Here is a 13711-nt window from a genome sequence, read left to right on the forward strand (position 1 = left end):
GTTACTGCTTATGTCCACAAACAGTGCTAATGCTACCAAAACTGAGGCGTAAAAGACACTTGCTTCGTCTCAGGTGTAACACAAAGACTCTGTCAACTTAATTTCAACAACAGACCTCATTAGCTTACCGAAAAAGAGGTAGTGTATCTTGCCAGCGGAGATATACGAGTTTCGACGCCAAGAAATACTTTCTAAAACTCGTCTTTGACCAGGTTGGTGGCACATTATTACTTTCCCTTTGACTATCGTTGTTTCAATTTTTTGAAATGTGCTTTCAAGTGGCAGATAATAGAGCATAAACGTGAATACGTATAGAAACTTAGCTTAGCTATTGCTAAATACATGTTCCTAAATCGACTATGTTGAGAGCGCAGAGGGCTGGTTGCCGTGGTAACCCGTTTACACAGACTGGAGGTGGAGTTGATGTGTGTAACTTGTTTATATTAGCCTTGAAATACAAATACAAAATAGGGCAACTAACTGAAAGTAACGATTTAAATCGATTTAAATAATAAAAATCATTATTGATTAATCATTTGATTTTTTTAAATTAATTTATTGATAATTTACGATTATTGTTGTAAAATGACTGAAAATAATGACAAATGGTCATTATAATTTCCCAGAGTGTAAGGGAACGTCTGCAAATTGATTGTTATGTCCAAACCAACAATCTAAAAGCCAAAGATATTCAATTTCTAATTATATAAAATTGAGAAAAACTGATTTAATTAGAGCTGCAACTAACAGTTATTTTCATTATAGATTAATCATTTTCTTATTATGTTCTCGACTAATCGATGGATTGGTCTGCAAAATGTAAGAAAATGGTGAAAAATGTCCATCACAGTTTCCCAGTGCCCATGGTAACATATTTAAATAGCATGTTTTGTTCTACCAATGGTCCAAACCCAAAGATATTCAAGTTACAATCAAGAAAAGCATTTACAGCTAATAAATCCAACATATATTCACTTTTGAGAAGCTGGAACCAGAGAATTTTTGCTTAAGAAAATTACATAAATAATCACTTAAAATTAAAATTGTGGCCAATTAATTATCTGTCCACCAGCTAATCGATTAATTGACTAATCCTGTCTGCTCTATTTAAAATGTTGTTCAACTATTATTAAATTTAAGAAAATTGATAGAGCTCAAATAATTGGACAATATGTACTTTGTAAGTGGTGTTTATATTACGTTTTATGTCATTATTTATGTATGTGTGTTTTGATGTGTTTGCACATGTCTCCTTGTTTTTTTTGTTTTGTTAGTTTCACAGGTCAGAGGAATATGTCAAAGCTGGAGACCTTGCTGAAAGATGGACTCATATCAGAGTTAATGCTCCAGCAGCAGCTGAAGGCTCTGAGTGAGGCCCTCAGGCAGCAGCTGCAGGAGACAGAGAGGAGACAGAGGGAGGAGCTGGAGAGGAGGATTCATCAGAACGCTCTACTGTCAACAGATGTAGACCGAGACTCCGGTGATAAAAATGAAGTGAACCATCAGGCCAAGTAAGTTTCTTCAAATGTCTTTTATATTTTGACATACTTATAATATATCTATTTTCTTAAATATCTTTACTGTTTCTTTCAGACATGTGGGAATAAGGAGATCCACCTCTACATCTGCCCTGACCTCAGACAAACAGACTTTGCACCATCCCAAACAGTCAGAGAGTCCTAACTCATCTTCTTCAGCCTTGGTATCTCCAACAAACTGGAAGCATTGTTCAGTCAGGACTTCCATGCTGACTCCTACCAAGACTCAACAGTGTGAGCGGTTAGCTTTATCTAAAACAACACAGATGAGCAAAGAGGAGGAGGCCGAGGCTGAGTGTCAGAAGAAGTTCTGCGCTCTCCCAGCCCCCAGCGATGTCATTCAGCCCCTTTATCAGGAGATGGTGGAGCTGAGAGAGAAGGAGAGGAAGCAGGGCCGTGAGCAGAGGAGGGACTTCTTGCTCTCCATTCAAAAACCTTTCAGCTTCCATGAGAGAGAGAAGGAGAAAAGGGAGAAGCTGATAGCGATGTTAAACCAAGTCTCACATGATCAGAAAAACAAGGCTGCTACTGTTAGGAAAACTCGTCATAAAGAAGTAAAAGACTTGTCAGATTCTGAGCTGAAAGGTGGGGTTCCTTTTCTGATGTGATGATGCTGGCAAGTGGAGTGGTATAATAGTTTGAATTAATGTGACATAACTTTCTTTATATGTCACTTTACAGACAGAATATACTGCCATCTTAGTATATACAGCATCACTGGTTCTCAACTTTTTTGGCTTGTGACCCTTTACAGCCAGACAATGCCTACTTGTGAAACCCCTCGTCACAAGTTGCATGTGTTAGTTGTGGGCGGTTCAACCAAAGAGTGATGTTTCCTTCTCAGGTTGTTCCATCTTTAAAGGTTTTAGAGGCCTGAATAGGTGAAACTAAAAAAAGTCAAAAGATATAAGAAAGGTTAGAAAACATAAATATAATTTGTGAAATATTTTCTTTTTCTTCTTTCCTAACTTGTTAATCATCTCTCAACCCTTCAGATGTATCCTACTGTTGGTTCTTAACCTGACTCCTAGGTTGGGGACCACTGGTATAGTCAATATATAGTTTTACTTGTTATGTTGTGTAATGTTCCTGAAATGCATAGCTCAATTTTATATGATGTGGTGATGTCACAAAGTAGTGCCTGAGAATGTGTCTTTCAATTTCCATTTTTAATTTATAGTAACAGTCAGTCTTAATAATATTTAAAAGTGAATGAAACACTGTAGTTGTACCTGATCAATTTAGATTAATTCAAATCTTCTTCTCAGCAGCCTATATACAAACAAAAGCAGTGCTTTCTTCTGTAATTGTGATAAAATGAGAACCTGGTATTGAAAGACACAATTATAATTGTATTGTGTTACAATGTTACACACCTAATTTATATTGTGCCATACTGGATGCATGTATACAGTACCTCTGATACACTTTATGCACTGACATGACTTCATCCTCTTCTGTACCTTATTGTAATGCTGTGCAGACCAGGAGCTTTGCAGACAAGTCCCCACTCAGACAACAGTGCAACATGAGAATCCTACTGTGTCTGGCAGCCGGAAACTTCGCACTGCTGAGCGCACCAGGAAAGAAAAGTTGGGATTCCTGGATGAGAGACCCAGCTTCCAGCCAAAAATCATCCATCAGGTCCCTGATTTCAGCAGGCTGCACAAAGCCTTGCAGACTGAGGTGCTGAGAAAAACACAGAGTAGAGATGTGATAAAATGTCAGCCCTTCTTTCTGAGGACATCAGCTCTCCCTGCAAGGCAAAGTAGGATGAGCCCTGAAAACTCACAGGTAAAACATATTTTTTTACCCAGACCTGTTGTTTTGTTTACTATGAGAATTTGTTGAAATTGTTTAATTGGTTTTTATTTTTTTAGTTGCTGTTATTCATTCATTAATTTCAGTGCAGTTTGGTTTGAGTTACTTCTTAAGGTTCATGTTATTGTCATATACACTTAAAAAGTACCATGTACATTCAAATGCATGTGCCCTGGCTCTCTCAGCCCTTGAAAGAATATATTCATATTCTCAGAATATGAGCTAATTTTAGTTGCTATACTTTTGAATTTTATGCTTTGATTACTTTACATGCATTTCAGTAATCTAATTCAAGTTTTAGAATTTTCATGGTCAACAGATTTGTCAGAGGTGGTAATTATGGTAGGCAGGGGTCTGAGAATTAATTAATGACTTTCTCAAAAATATTACATCATTAAAGAATAATAATGCATAGAATAATGCATGAAAAAAGAATAATGCCTGTCTTCAAGAGACAGTGTCTCTAGAGGAATTACATGAGAAGAAGACATCCAGGACTCCAAAGCAACAGGCACAAATGGCTTCACGTTATAGTTTTAAATTACTTCTCTGCTTGATGGATGGTTCGAGACACATCCACCCACCACTTTATCAAGTCACTACCCATCTCTTTTTAAGGGGGTAGGAAACCACTAGCCTTTCTTAAAGCCTCTAATGTTCTAGATGACAAACAGTGCTGATTACCTAAATCCTTGCTCGTTTAAAAAGGTCCATATCACTATAATTCCACCAAATGTACAATAACTGGCCTAATAAGAACAGATGTTTACCCTAAAGTTTTTTCTGACTGTATAATATCTATCATGTCTTCCTGTGGTCCTTCAACACTCTGAAGTGGGTATTTCTTAAAATATGACAAAGGATTTTGACCTGGTCTCATTTGACTTTCCATTCTGGGTCCTTGGGAGTAATTTGTTTGATGATAAAAGATTTATTGTATGGGTTAAGTTGTTGTATGGCTTATGTGTTATTTTTTTAGGCCGATCATACCAGTCCCTTCAGTTGTGGAATTGTAAAGCTATTTAAAATATGTACAGTGGGCCCTATTCATAGAGGGAATACTCCCCTCCCTTGAACGGTTGTATTTCAAACTTTCCCCACCTCATAATTTATCAAGTTTAACTCAAGCCCCATTTCTACAGCGCCTGATACACAACCATATGATGTTTGTTCACTTTTTGTTCCTCAGTTCAAGCAGGAATTATATCACAAGACCATCCCTATGTATGTTCATTGAAATTTGTCTGAATGGATGATTCACACGAGGGCATTACAGAGTAAAAATAATTATAACAGTAATTACATAAGAATAACAGTAATTTACACTAATCCAAAGTGGTAGAATGAACTTTGTGATCAGTGAAAGTTCCTTCCTGTCTTCCTTTCATATGTCCTCTGACTGTGCCCAAAATTATACAATTACCAGAGAGTTATTTTATGACCCATGTCAGACATTTATGGGCAGATTTCATCTGATTTAACTAATACTATATATAGATATATTTAGCCTTGTTGCTGAAGATGTGGCACGTAAAGAAGCTACTGTAGATACATAGCTTCTTTATTTGTAGATTAACATCACAGGTAATTCTACAAAATGTCTTCATAGTTAATAAATGTATAACTTCAGAAGCATACTGTTTTATACTGTGTGGTTTCTCTGAAAAAACAAAACAAACAAAAACAGAATACTATGAGTAACCTCATAGACATTAACGCGAAACTGTGCAGTGCAAAAACCTTCGGAATCTCATCAATTAATCTCTGTCATTTTGTCTTTTTTCTGTGAATGTTGTGAAGTGTGTTGTGTTGATTGTTCTCAGTAATTGTTGATACAAACAAAAGCTGAAAATTAATTATTAAAATTTATTTCAGCCAGAAAGAAAGAAAGAAAGAAATCCATCATTACTAAGCATATTATTTAGGAATTACCAAGGGTTTTCTCACACAGTTTATTCATTTATTGACAGGCAACATTGGTCTTCTAGTTCTCCTACAGTACTTTTACATTTCAAACAAATGAGACTAAAAATAATTCTTAATTCTTTTCATTTGGTTTTGATCACAATGAATGAAGAGTTTTTCCCCAACAAATTGATACACTTGTTCTGCTTCTATAAGTCGTGCTATGCTGTGTCATCTGACAGAAAACCTTCTAGATCCGTCACAACTCACTGCTCCGATTTGTCTATATAAAGGCCTTCGTGCTTACATCTAGCTTACATCAGTTTATACTCTGATGTATACTTTGCTGGTGTTACTACTGCACCCCGTAGTATTTAAGGGATAAAACAAAGTTAATTCTAAATTTAAAAAGTTAAAAGATACATTTGTTTTAATTTCAGCTAACAAAAATCAGAAATACTTTATTTTATTGATCCCCGAGGGGAAACTCTTTTGCTACAGCAGCTCACTATCACGTCAATGCACACGGGAATAGAAGTACTAAGCAAAAAATATAATGCACTATAATACAGGTCAGAAAATAAATTAAGTACCAAGTGGGTATAAGTATAAAATAAAATAAGTGTGAAGTACCAAGTGGGTTACCGGGTGATGATAATAATACGGTATAAGGTAATAGTGCATGAACTGTCAAGTAACTGTAAGATTATAATGAGATGGAGGATATTGCACAGCAGTAATAGAGGTAAAATGTTATTTTAATGTTAATTTTCCCCCTCATCTACAGGTACCAAAAATAAGTAACCTCAGTAAAAGCAAGTCACTTGGGGCCTTAACATCACTGTCCACAGACACACTCCCCACGTACATCACAGATGCTGTAAGGAAGCGCTGCATGGCCATCAGGTGACTTGGATTATTTTGGAACTTTAGACAGTAGTTTTTTGCTCTGTATAGTTTCTACACACTAAGAATAGTTAAATCCTTTTTACCTTCACAGAAAGTCAATGGAGATGAGGGATAGCAAGAATCAAGAGAGTGCAGACTGGTTAAAGAAGTACCAGATGAGGTCCCAGGCCATGAAGAAGACAGTCACACTCCATGCAAAGTTGCTGGACCCACACAGCAGCTTGAAAGAAGTGTATAATGAAAAACTACACCACCATCGGTGAGTACTGGTCAAGTGAGGCCATTCATTCTCCAATTTTGCAACCTTTACAAGTCACATCACAACAACCACACACGCCTGCCACAGTAGCTCAAACTATAATCTTCTTTACATGAAGGGAGGCTGACCAACAAAGGATGAGAGAGTACACGAGGGAGTTACGGGATATGAAGGCACGAGTTAGTGAACGCCCTTATTTGTTTGAACAGGTGAAACAGGTAAGTGGCATAGTAAGCTGAGAAGAGTAAATCACATTGTAAATGTCCCTCCAGCATAACTTTGAGTTTTTACTGGCAGAAAAATGCAAAGGCTCACGCAGAGCAGACATACAGGAACAAGCTGAAGAAAGCCGGTTTAAAGGAGAAATTTGTTGAAGAAAATGGAGAAGCAGGTGAAGGAGGAACATCAACATCCTCCAGATCTGAGGACGATACAGATGAGAATGACATTCATAGCAGGTATACAAAGTGAGAACTTTTATACCACTGTGTCCGGTAAAATTATGAATAGCACTGGTGCTTGAGAGCCAAGGACTTCATGTGGTTTGGTCATATTACATTACATAATTTTCTGAGCTTGCCCTGCAGTCTTTAGTGAAGAAAAGACAAATACTGTAGCCAAGTAAAAGTTCGATGTAATTACAATATAGCCATTTTCTAACCCAACATGTCTGATTTAGGGAAGAAAATGTAGACGACGGGGAGAAAATTGAAGATGTGGAAGAGAAGAGCGTGAAGTCCAAAGGGGAAGAAATGCCATGATCAAAAAGGTTCAGGCGGCACAGAGTTCCCTGTGGCCTCTCCACTAGAAAACAACATTGTCCTCAAAAATGATTCATGTCCCAGCTAACTATCCGCACCAAGCGTTTGATAGTTTAAGATGTGCAACTATAAATTATGAAATTACAAAACATCTGGACTTTACAATCACAAATGTGAGGGGTTACAACTGAAAGAAAATAAAAGTTTATATAACTGTATATGTTAAGTAATTAATATTTTATATGCTTTGAGTTTTACACACACACACACACACACACACACACACACACACAGATTATTTTGAAAATAAAAAAAGCTATTTTTGGTTTTATGACAATAATTTTGCTAAGGAATATGAACACTGTAATTTAGAGGATGATGAACACTTGGTTACCAGAATAAACAGTTCAAAAACAAAATGAGAACACCAGTTGAGACCACTGTGTCTGTAACATTAATTTGTGTTTAACCCACTCTAAATCAAGAAGCTTCCGATATAAAAAAAGATTATACTTTTACAGTAAGATATTTTATCTGTCACTTCTCTTAGCTGTATTTTCTTTAAAAAATAAAATAAATGTATATTTTCAGACAGGTCCCGTAAGGTCACCAAACGTCTGACATGGGCCTTGCTCAGGTGGTTGGGTTAAAGTTCCCAGTTGTTTCTACAGCCACACTGCCACCTAAATAAACACTTCACAGAGACCAGTTCATTGGTCTGCTCCAAGCCCCTAGACCCACAGCTTACTGCCAGGAATTTTAGAAAGCATTTTTACTTACAAACCACATGGGAATGTCTGAATATATATATAATCATAATCAAAATGCGATCATGGAGACCAATACATATAACATATGGGTACTTTTTGTAGATAAGCAGATAAGAGTTCAATATGTTACATACAATTACAATACAATTTTGTGCTGCCAGACTGATGTGCGTCTCTACAGAGAATGGCAGAGAAAAGGTGACTAAAAGTATTCAGAATGACTGTCTGTGCATTAAAATAAGCATATGATTAACTGTGCATAATTGAAAAGATAAGAAAAGTAGAAAAGCCAAAATGTTGTCACATTAGTACTTATAGATGTAATAAATAATCCCTTCCCGGAGTTCTCAAACATCACATGACAAAGCTTCAAGGGCTCCATCCTGTCAGGTTGTCATGGGAACCGTGTATCCCTCCCCACTCTGCCTTGTAGTCTCCCAGGAGAGCGCTGTGCACCTCTGATTCCCCGGTGCACGGCTGAAAACAAAACCAATCTCTCCCAACCTGTTAGATAATACCCGAGTGAGAACCTGAGTCCGTGAGATGCGTGATGGGAGCAGACGCCTGTGACATCTATTTAAACAAACTGTAGTGCCTCAAATGTGTGTGGAAGCTGAGAAAGGGAACAAACACATCTCATTTAGATTAATGAGAGGCTGTGCACTTGGCCACCGAATGTTATGATCACGCTGTTTGAGGAGTGGCTCTACTTAGCAGATGAACAATATAATTTCACCAAGGTGGTGCGTTCAGGTCTTTTATTATTCCAGCCGCTAAACGATATAAAAATTCCCACACATTTAATTCTGTAAATGCATGGGTTGCAAATGTAGGCAGCCGAGGACACACCCTAGAATAGATGATATAGGCCTCAAATGGACTTCACTGTCACAATGTCAGCCAATTCCTAGCCTCACATTTTCCTCCTCTGCTTTTTTCCCCTGCCATGTACTAACTCTCCTGTAATTTCAGATCCTGTCACTCCCACCTGCTCTGCAGTAACCTCTGTGTTCCCGCCATTCCCCAACACCTGATCTGCCCTGCCCACCTGCACACCTGTTCCCACTTCCCCATCACCCCAGTAGCTTCCATACTGGCCCACTTCCATTCATTCCCCGCCAGATCATCTATTGTGCCTCTGCCTAGAATTCCAGACAATTTCTCTGCCTGTCGTGACCCTGCCCCCCAGCTCCTGCTCTCTAGCCTGAGTCCCTGATTGTATATGTTTGCCTCATCTCCCTTGCCTTCCTGATTTGACTTTTGCCTGTTTTTGACCTTTTCGAGCAAACTTTTTCTTTTTACCAGCCTGGTCTCAGTGTCGTGCTTTTGGGTCCAAAGCCTTTACATGCACCTGCCTTAAAACATCAGCAGTTGCATTAAATGTTTATGTTGTGTTTTCTGGTTATTTTGTTGTTCATCTTAATTTCTTGTTATTTGAATCCTCTTGATTATAAAGTAAAAGTGCAGGTCAAGGCCATGTATTTTGTTAAGTGCAGTGTATGTTGAGTGTGCAGAGTTGTGTGCATGTATAGTCTCCGTATGTTTTAGTCCTTGGTTCACCTGCAGGAGGAGCTGTGGCTCGCTGCAGCCTCTCTGGAGCAGAAGAGAGAGATCCCTCTTTTTCTCCTTCAGTGGCATGAATAATATCCCCAGTGCTGGAGAGAGAGCATATCAAGAGGCAAACGGGAAGGGGAGAGAGATAGCAGCCAGTGTGACAGATAAGAGCGTGGCAGAACTTGTCTCCCTGACTGAACCGTGGGCTGGGGAAAGAGAGCGCAAGTGCACCAGAGTGTCAGGCAAGGCTGCTGCCTGCACACACACAAACACACTCTCACTTACACACACACACACACACACACACACACACACACACACACACACACACAGACCCCTAAGCCCGGCTGCACCAGAAGAAGTTCAGAGAGAAGACTGACCTTAAGAAGGTATAGTATGTTTGTACGTCTCTAGCCTAGGAATCATATCTCCTGCAGCCGTCTCCCCCTCTTTATATCTGAAACATTACTACCAAATCAGCTGTCTTACGCTCACTTGATGCTCCACTTTGTTTTCCAGGTGGGTTGGCGTAAGTTTGGTCCGTGGATTAACTCGAACATTATGGCTTTCCTCAAACTGAGCCTTCTTGTCCTGTAGAGGAGTTGTGTGTTTCCCCTCTAGAAGAACTTGCTTCGTGTTTACAGCCTGAGGGAGGATGGAGAAGCTGTCAGGGAAAGACAAGGAGCTGATACGAGGCAGCTGGGAGAGCCTGGGCAAGAACAAAGTTCCTCATGGTGTCATCATGTTTTCCAGGTAATGTTTCAGACCATCAGTATGATTCAAGTGGAATTAGACAGTAAAGTGACTTGTGAGAGAAGAAAACATTGTTATTCTGTGCAGTTATCCTTTCATTAACATGAATTCTAATAACACTTTAACGAAAAGTAATAGGATCTTGCTTGTGTTTTTTGTGTTGTTACTGAATAGCTGTGGTGTTAGAATATGTATCACAGGTGTGGAGAGAGAATCAAACTACAGTAGATCCTTCGCTGCACACTTTAACCACGCAGGGACCGGAAGCTTGACTTGTTGCTTGGCGACAGACTGCAATAATCCACAATTTACTTTGAGACAGCTGCCGCTAAATCAGAGACTAGCAGGAGAGATTTGTAGATGTATGATTTACAGATTGAGTTTGTGTCTGTGTGGATGTTTGGCAACCCATGCCATGTGTATACACTTATAGAACAGTGTGGTATTTGTCTGTGGTAGACTGTTTGAGCTGGACCCTGCGCTCCTCAGTCTTTTCCACTACAGTACAAACTGTGGCTCCACACAAGACTGCCTCTCCAGCCCTGAGTTCCTGGAACATGTCACCAAGGTGAGCTCCGTTCACCGCAGTGACCACTACAAGTATACAGTTCGTACTTGTGCACACTTTTGGACGCTCTCTGTATGTGTATTTTCACGTGATCCCAGGTGATGCTTGTGATCGACGCAGCAGTCAGCCACCTGGACGACCTTCACTCCTTGGAGGACTTTCTGCTCAACCTTGGGAGGAAGCATCAGGCAGTGGGAGTCAACACACAGTCATTTGCTGTAGGACCAACATTTCATACTACAACTCTCAAAAAACAATTTCACAAGTGAATGAGCTGTGATATGTTTGTTTTTCTGTGTTTGTGTTCTTGTTTGTTTTGGACTTCTTCAGATGGTGGGTGAGTCCCTCCTCTACATGCTGCAGTGCAGTCTGGGCCAGGCCTACACAGCACCGCTGCGTCAAGCCTGGCTCAACATGTACAGCATCGTGGTTGCAGCCATGAGCCGAGGGTGGGCCAAGAACGGTGAGGACAAGGCTGACTGAGGCACTCAGCGGGAGCTGCTGAGCGTTTGCTGTCAAATCACTCAACATGGTTACCATGGAATGCCGTACATTTGCTCAGTGAGTGGGGTCGCATAGCGTAGCAAATGTATGGTGTGGTTACACTTTACAATTGGATCGACCAATCGCAGAGTTTATTTTCTTTGCTGTGGATGTTTAGCTACCAGGTAATGCTGGTGTACAGCTGTGAGGATCTGAGCCAGCCTGCTTAAATTCTGGACTTGTAATCTGAGCGCCTCACACTGAGAAAAAGCAACAAGGATAACTGTTGAGTCTCTTTGTATATAATGGCTTTGATATATCTACTCAAATGATAACAGTGACTGTAGTGGTCTTTGTGATGTATCCTAAAAGAGTTGCAAAGTTGTGAAACACCTGATATTATGTTTTGGCATCACACACTACTCAAACTGCGATGGTTACTGTGGCCAGCACGGGCAGCTTTCTATCTAACTGGAACACAGTGATACTTTACAAAACATGTTCAAAGTTTTGGGACAAAGCAATGTGATTTTACAGCAGAAAATCCTATCACCTTAATCATAATCATTACTGTGTTTTCTATTGATATTACACACCACATTACACCTCTTTTCGTGTGTGACTTTGTTATCTAACATTTAACTTATTGATGATAAGCAAAGCAGATTGAGAAAAAAAAGATATTCAATAGATACTGACAAGAACTGTTTTACTCTCTGATAGCTTTCTTCAGAGATCTATGACTGTTAAGGCGTCCACGTGCACCTTACTCGACATGGTGTGTGATGCTCTCCTCCGTAGAGATTGTGAATATTTCATTTAGGCTTCAACTGACTGTTAAACTCTAACTAATAGACTGTTATGTGACCTTTTAGAGTTTGAAAGTAAAAGGGCATCTTGGAGGAATTATAACATCTTTGTTCCTTGGCTATCAGTTTCCAGTCATTGTTAGTGTAAAGTAGTTTTGTTGTACTGTAGTCGCTTATCTCAGTAATGCTTATTAACTGTGTTGTTGTGGCTACAAGCGTAGTATTACCTCGGCTTTAGCGGTGAAGATAAGCAGAGTGGCCTGTGTTTCTCCATCACAGAACTTCTACATGGAAGTGAAGCTGGAAGTGAATATTTGTTTTGGATTATGAAACAGAGAGATTAAGAGAAACTTAATTGATTTCCTTTTTAATTTTTTAACACAAAACAAATTATACAGAGATACTGTGTGCCGACACTGTCCAATATGTATGTGTCATTATTCTTGCTGCCATAACACTGTATGTATCATCCTCAGCTGTTATTTACATTCATGGTCATAATGCCAAGTAACTTAGCAACAGTGCGCCAAGTATTAGATAAAAACACCATACAACTGTAAATCCAAACTGCTGATATGTGGTTATTATCGCTTTAGTCTGAGTTTACATTTATAAAGTTTATTTTTATATTCTGAAATGTATGCGTAGTTAAAGAGCATTGATTTATTTTATTTTTTTCCAAATGTGAGGTACTGTACAGTATATCCTCCAGATATATTACCTTGTGTGGATTTCCAATTAATGAACCTAATACAAGAAAACAAACTTGCAAATTTGCTGCTTTTAGTCGGGTTTCGTTTAATCAAAATAATAGAAATATTATCAACTTCTAAATGTGCGGTCTTTACAGAAAATTAGAAAAAGTTTTCTATTGATCTATTTTATCCCTGCATAGTATGTTCAGTCTGTACTTTCCAGCCCACAGGTGTAATGTTTATTAACTGACTGTGTAGGTGGTGTATTTGTAGTGATTCTTTTCTTAGTATCAGTACACAGCCCTATGCAGGTTGTTGTTCTCCATGTCTCTGTTTTCAATTACCTGACGTTAGGTCTTTTTAGCAGGCATAACTGATGAGTGGGATGTTATCCCGCTAACATCCAGCTCTGTACGTATTGGGTGTGTCACTGTCTACCTCATCATTATCAGCTGCTACTGAACAGCGATGACTTCACCTAGTTATCCTTCAACCAAAAATGCACATTATTATTAGACTCTTTGTAAACTGGATTCCATCCTACAAAAAAACATGTTGTGTGCTTACTTGAGACTAAATAAAGTGATCTGTGGATATTTTACTGCTAAACGAGGTCAGTGTGTTTTCCTCTCGCTCTCAGAGTGTTTCTTACAGACTGCTCATGGTTCAAACACAATGGTCTGCGTTTGAAATCAATCACACGATGCCTGATTTCCTTCCCACTGACAGCCCATCCCCTAGTGTTACATAAGATCCATTGCTCTTGGCTACAGAGACGAGGGCGACTTCAGGCACATCAGCCCACTTACTCATGCAACTGCACAATGTCACATCAAGATTGTTTACAGAATTTCACAAATTTGCCATTCTCTTCTTTGCAATGTGG

General features: G+C 39.0%; 2 protein-coding genes across 5 annotated transcripts; both read left to right on the top strand.

Annotated features, from left to right (window-relative positions):
* The first annotated feature begins 73 nt into the window (after positions 1 to 73).
* On the top strand, positions 74 to 7411 carry fam161b (FAM161 centrosomal protein B). Its single transcript, XM_044165806.1, has 9 exons — positions 74 to 212; positions 1275 to 1511; positions 1594 to 2123; positions 3022 to 3332; positions 6052 to 6170; positions 6265 to 6432; positions 6551 to 6650; positions 6730 to 6890; positions 7112 to 7411. Exons 2-9 carry the CDS (start codon positions 1294 to 1296, stop codon positions 7191 to 7193), a joined length of 1689 nt encoding a protein of 562 aa, XP_044021741.1. The 5' UTR covers positions 74 to 212; positions 1275 to 1293; the 3' UTR covers positions 7194 to 7411.
* Positions 7412 to 7557: 146 nt separating this feature from the next.
* On the top strand, positions 7558 to 13434 carry ngb (neuroglobin). Of its 4 annotated transcripts, none has more exons than XM_044165815.1 (5): positions 7558 to 9906; positions 10037 to 10270; positions 10730 to 10838; positions 10937 to 11056; positions 11169 to 13434. In XM_044165815.1, exons 2-5 carry the CDS (start codon positions 10173 to 10175, stop codon positions 11319 to 11321), a joined length of 480 nt encoding a protein of 159 aa, XP_044021750.1. In that variant the 5' UTR covers positions 7558 to 9906; positions 10037 to 10172; the 3' UTR covers positions 11322 to 13434. The 4 variants fall into 4 exon arrangements, with proteins under 4 accessions (XP_044021750.1, XP_044021754.1, XP_044021752.1 ...); XM_044165819.1 differs by having other exon boundaries at positions 10937 to 11029; XM_044165817.1 differs by having other exon boundaries at positions 10115 to 10270.
* The last annotated feature ends 277 nt before the right edge of the window (positions 13435 to 13711 follow it).

Source organism: Siniperca chuatsi, linkage group LG15, assembly GCF_020085105.1.
Source record: "Siniperca chuatsi isolate FFG_IHB_CAS linkage group LG15, ASM2008510v1, whole genome shotgun sequence".
In the NCBI taxonomy this organism is placed as follows: Eukaryota; Metazoa; Chordata; class Actinopteri; order Centrarchiformes; family Sinipercidae; genus Siniperca; species Siniperca chuatsi.

Coding starts and splice junctions, on each gene's coding strand:
- fam161b (XM_044165806.1), top strand. CDS start 1,294: ATGTCAAAGCTGGAGACCTTGCTGAAAGATGGACTCATATCAGAGTTA. Junction 2,124..3,021: donor GTCAGATTCTGAGCTGAAAG/GTGGGGTTCCTT, acceptor AATGCTGTGCAG/ACCAGGAGCTTTGCAGACAA. Junction 6,433..6,550: donor GAAAAACTACACCACCATCG/GTGAGTACTGGT, acceptor CTTTACATGAAG/GGAGGCTGACCAACAAAGGA.
- ngb (XM_044165815.1), top strand. CDS start 10,173: ATGGAGAAGCTGTCAGGGAAAGACAAGGAGCTGATACGAGGCAGCTGG. Junction 10,839..10,936: donor TCCTGGAACATGTCACCAAG/GTGAGCTCCGTT, acceptor ACGTGATCCCAG/GTGATGCTTGTGATCGACGC. Junction 11,057..11,168: donor TCAACACACAGTCATTTGCT/GTAGGACCAACA, acceptor GGACTTCTTCAG/ATGGTGGGTGAGTCCCTCCT.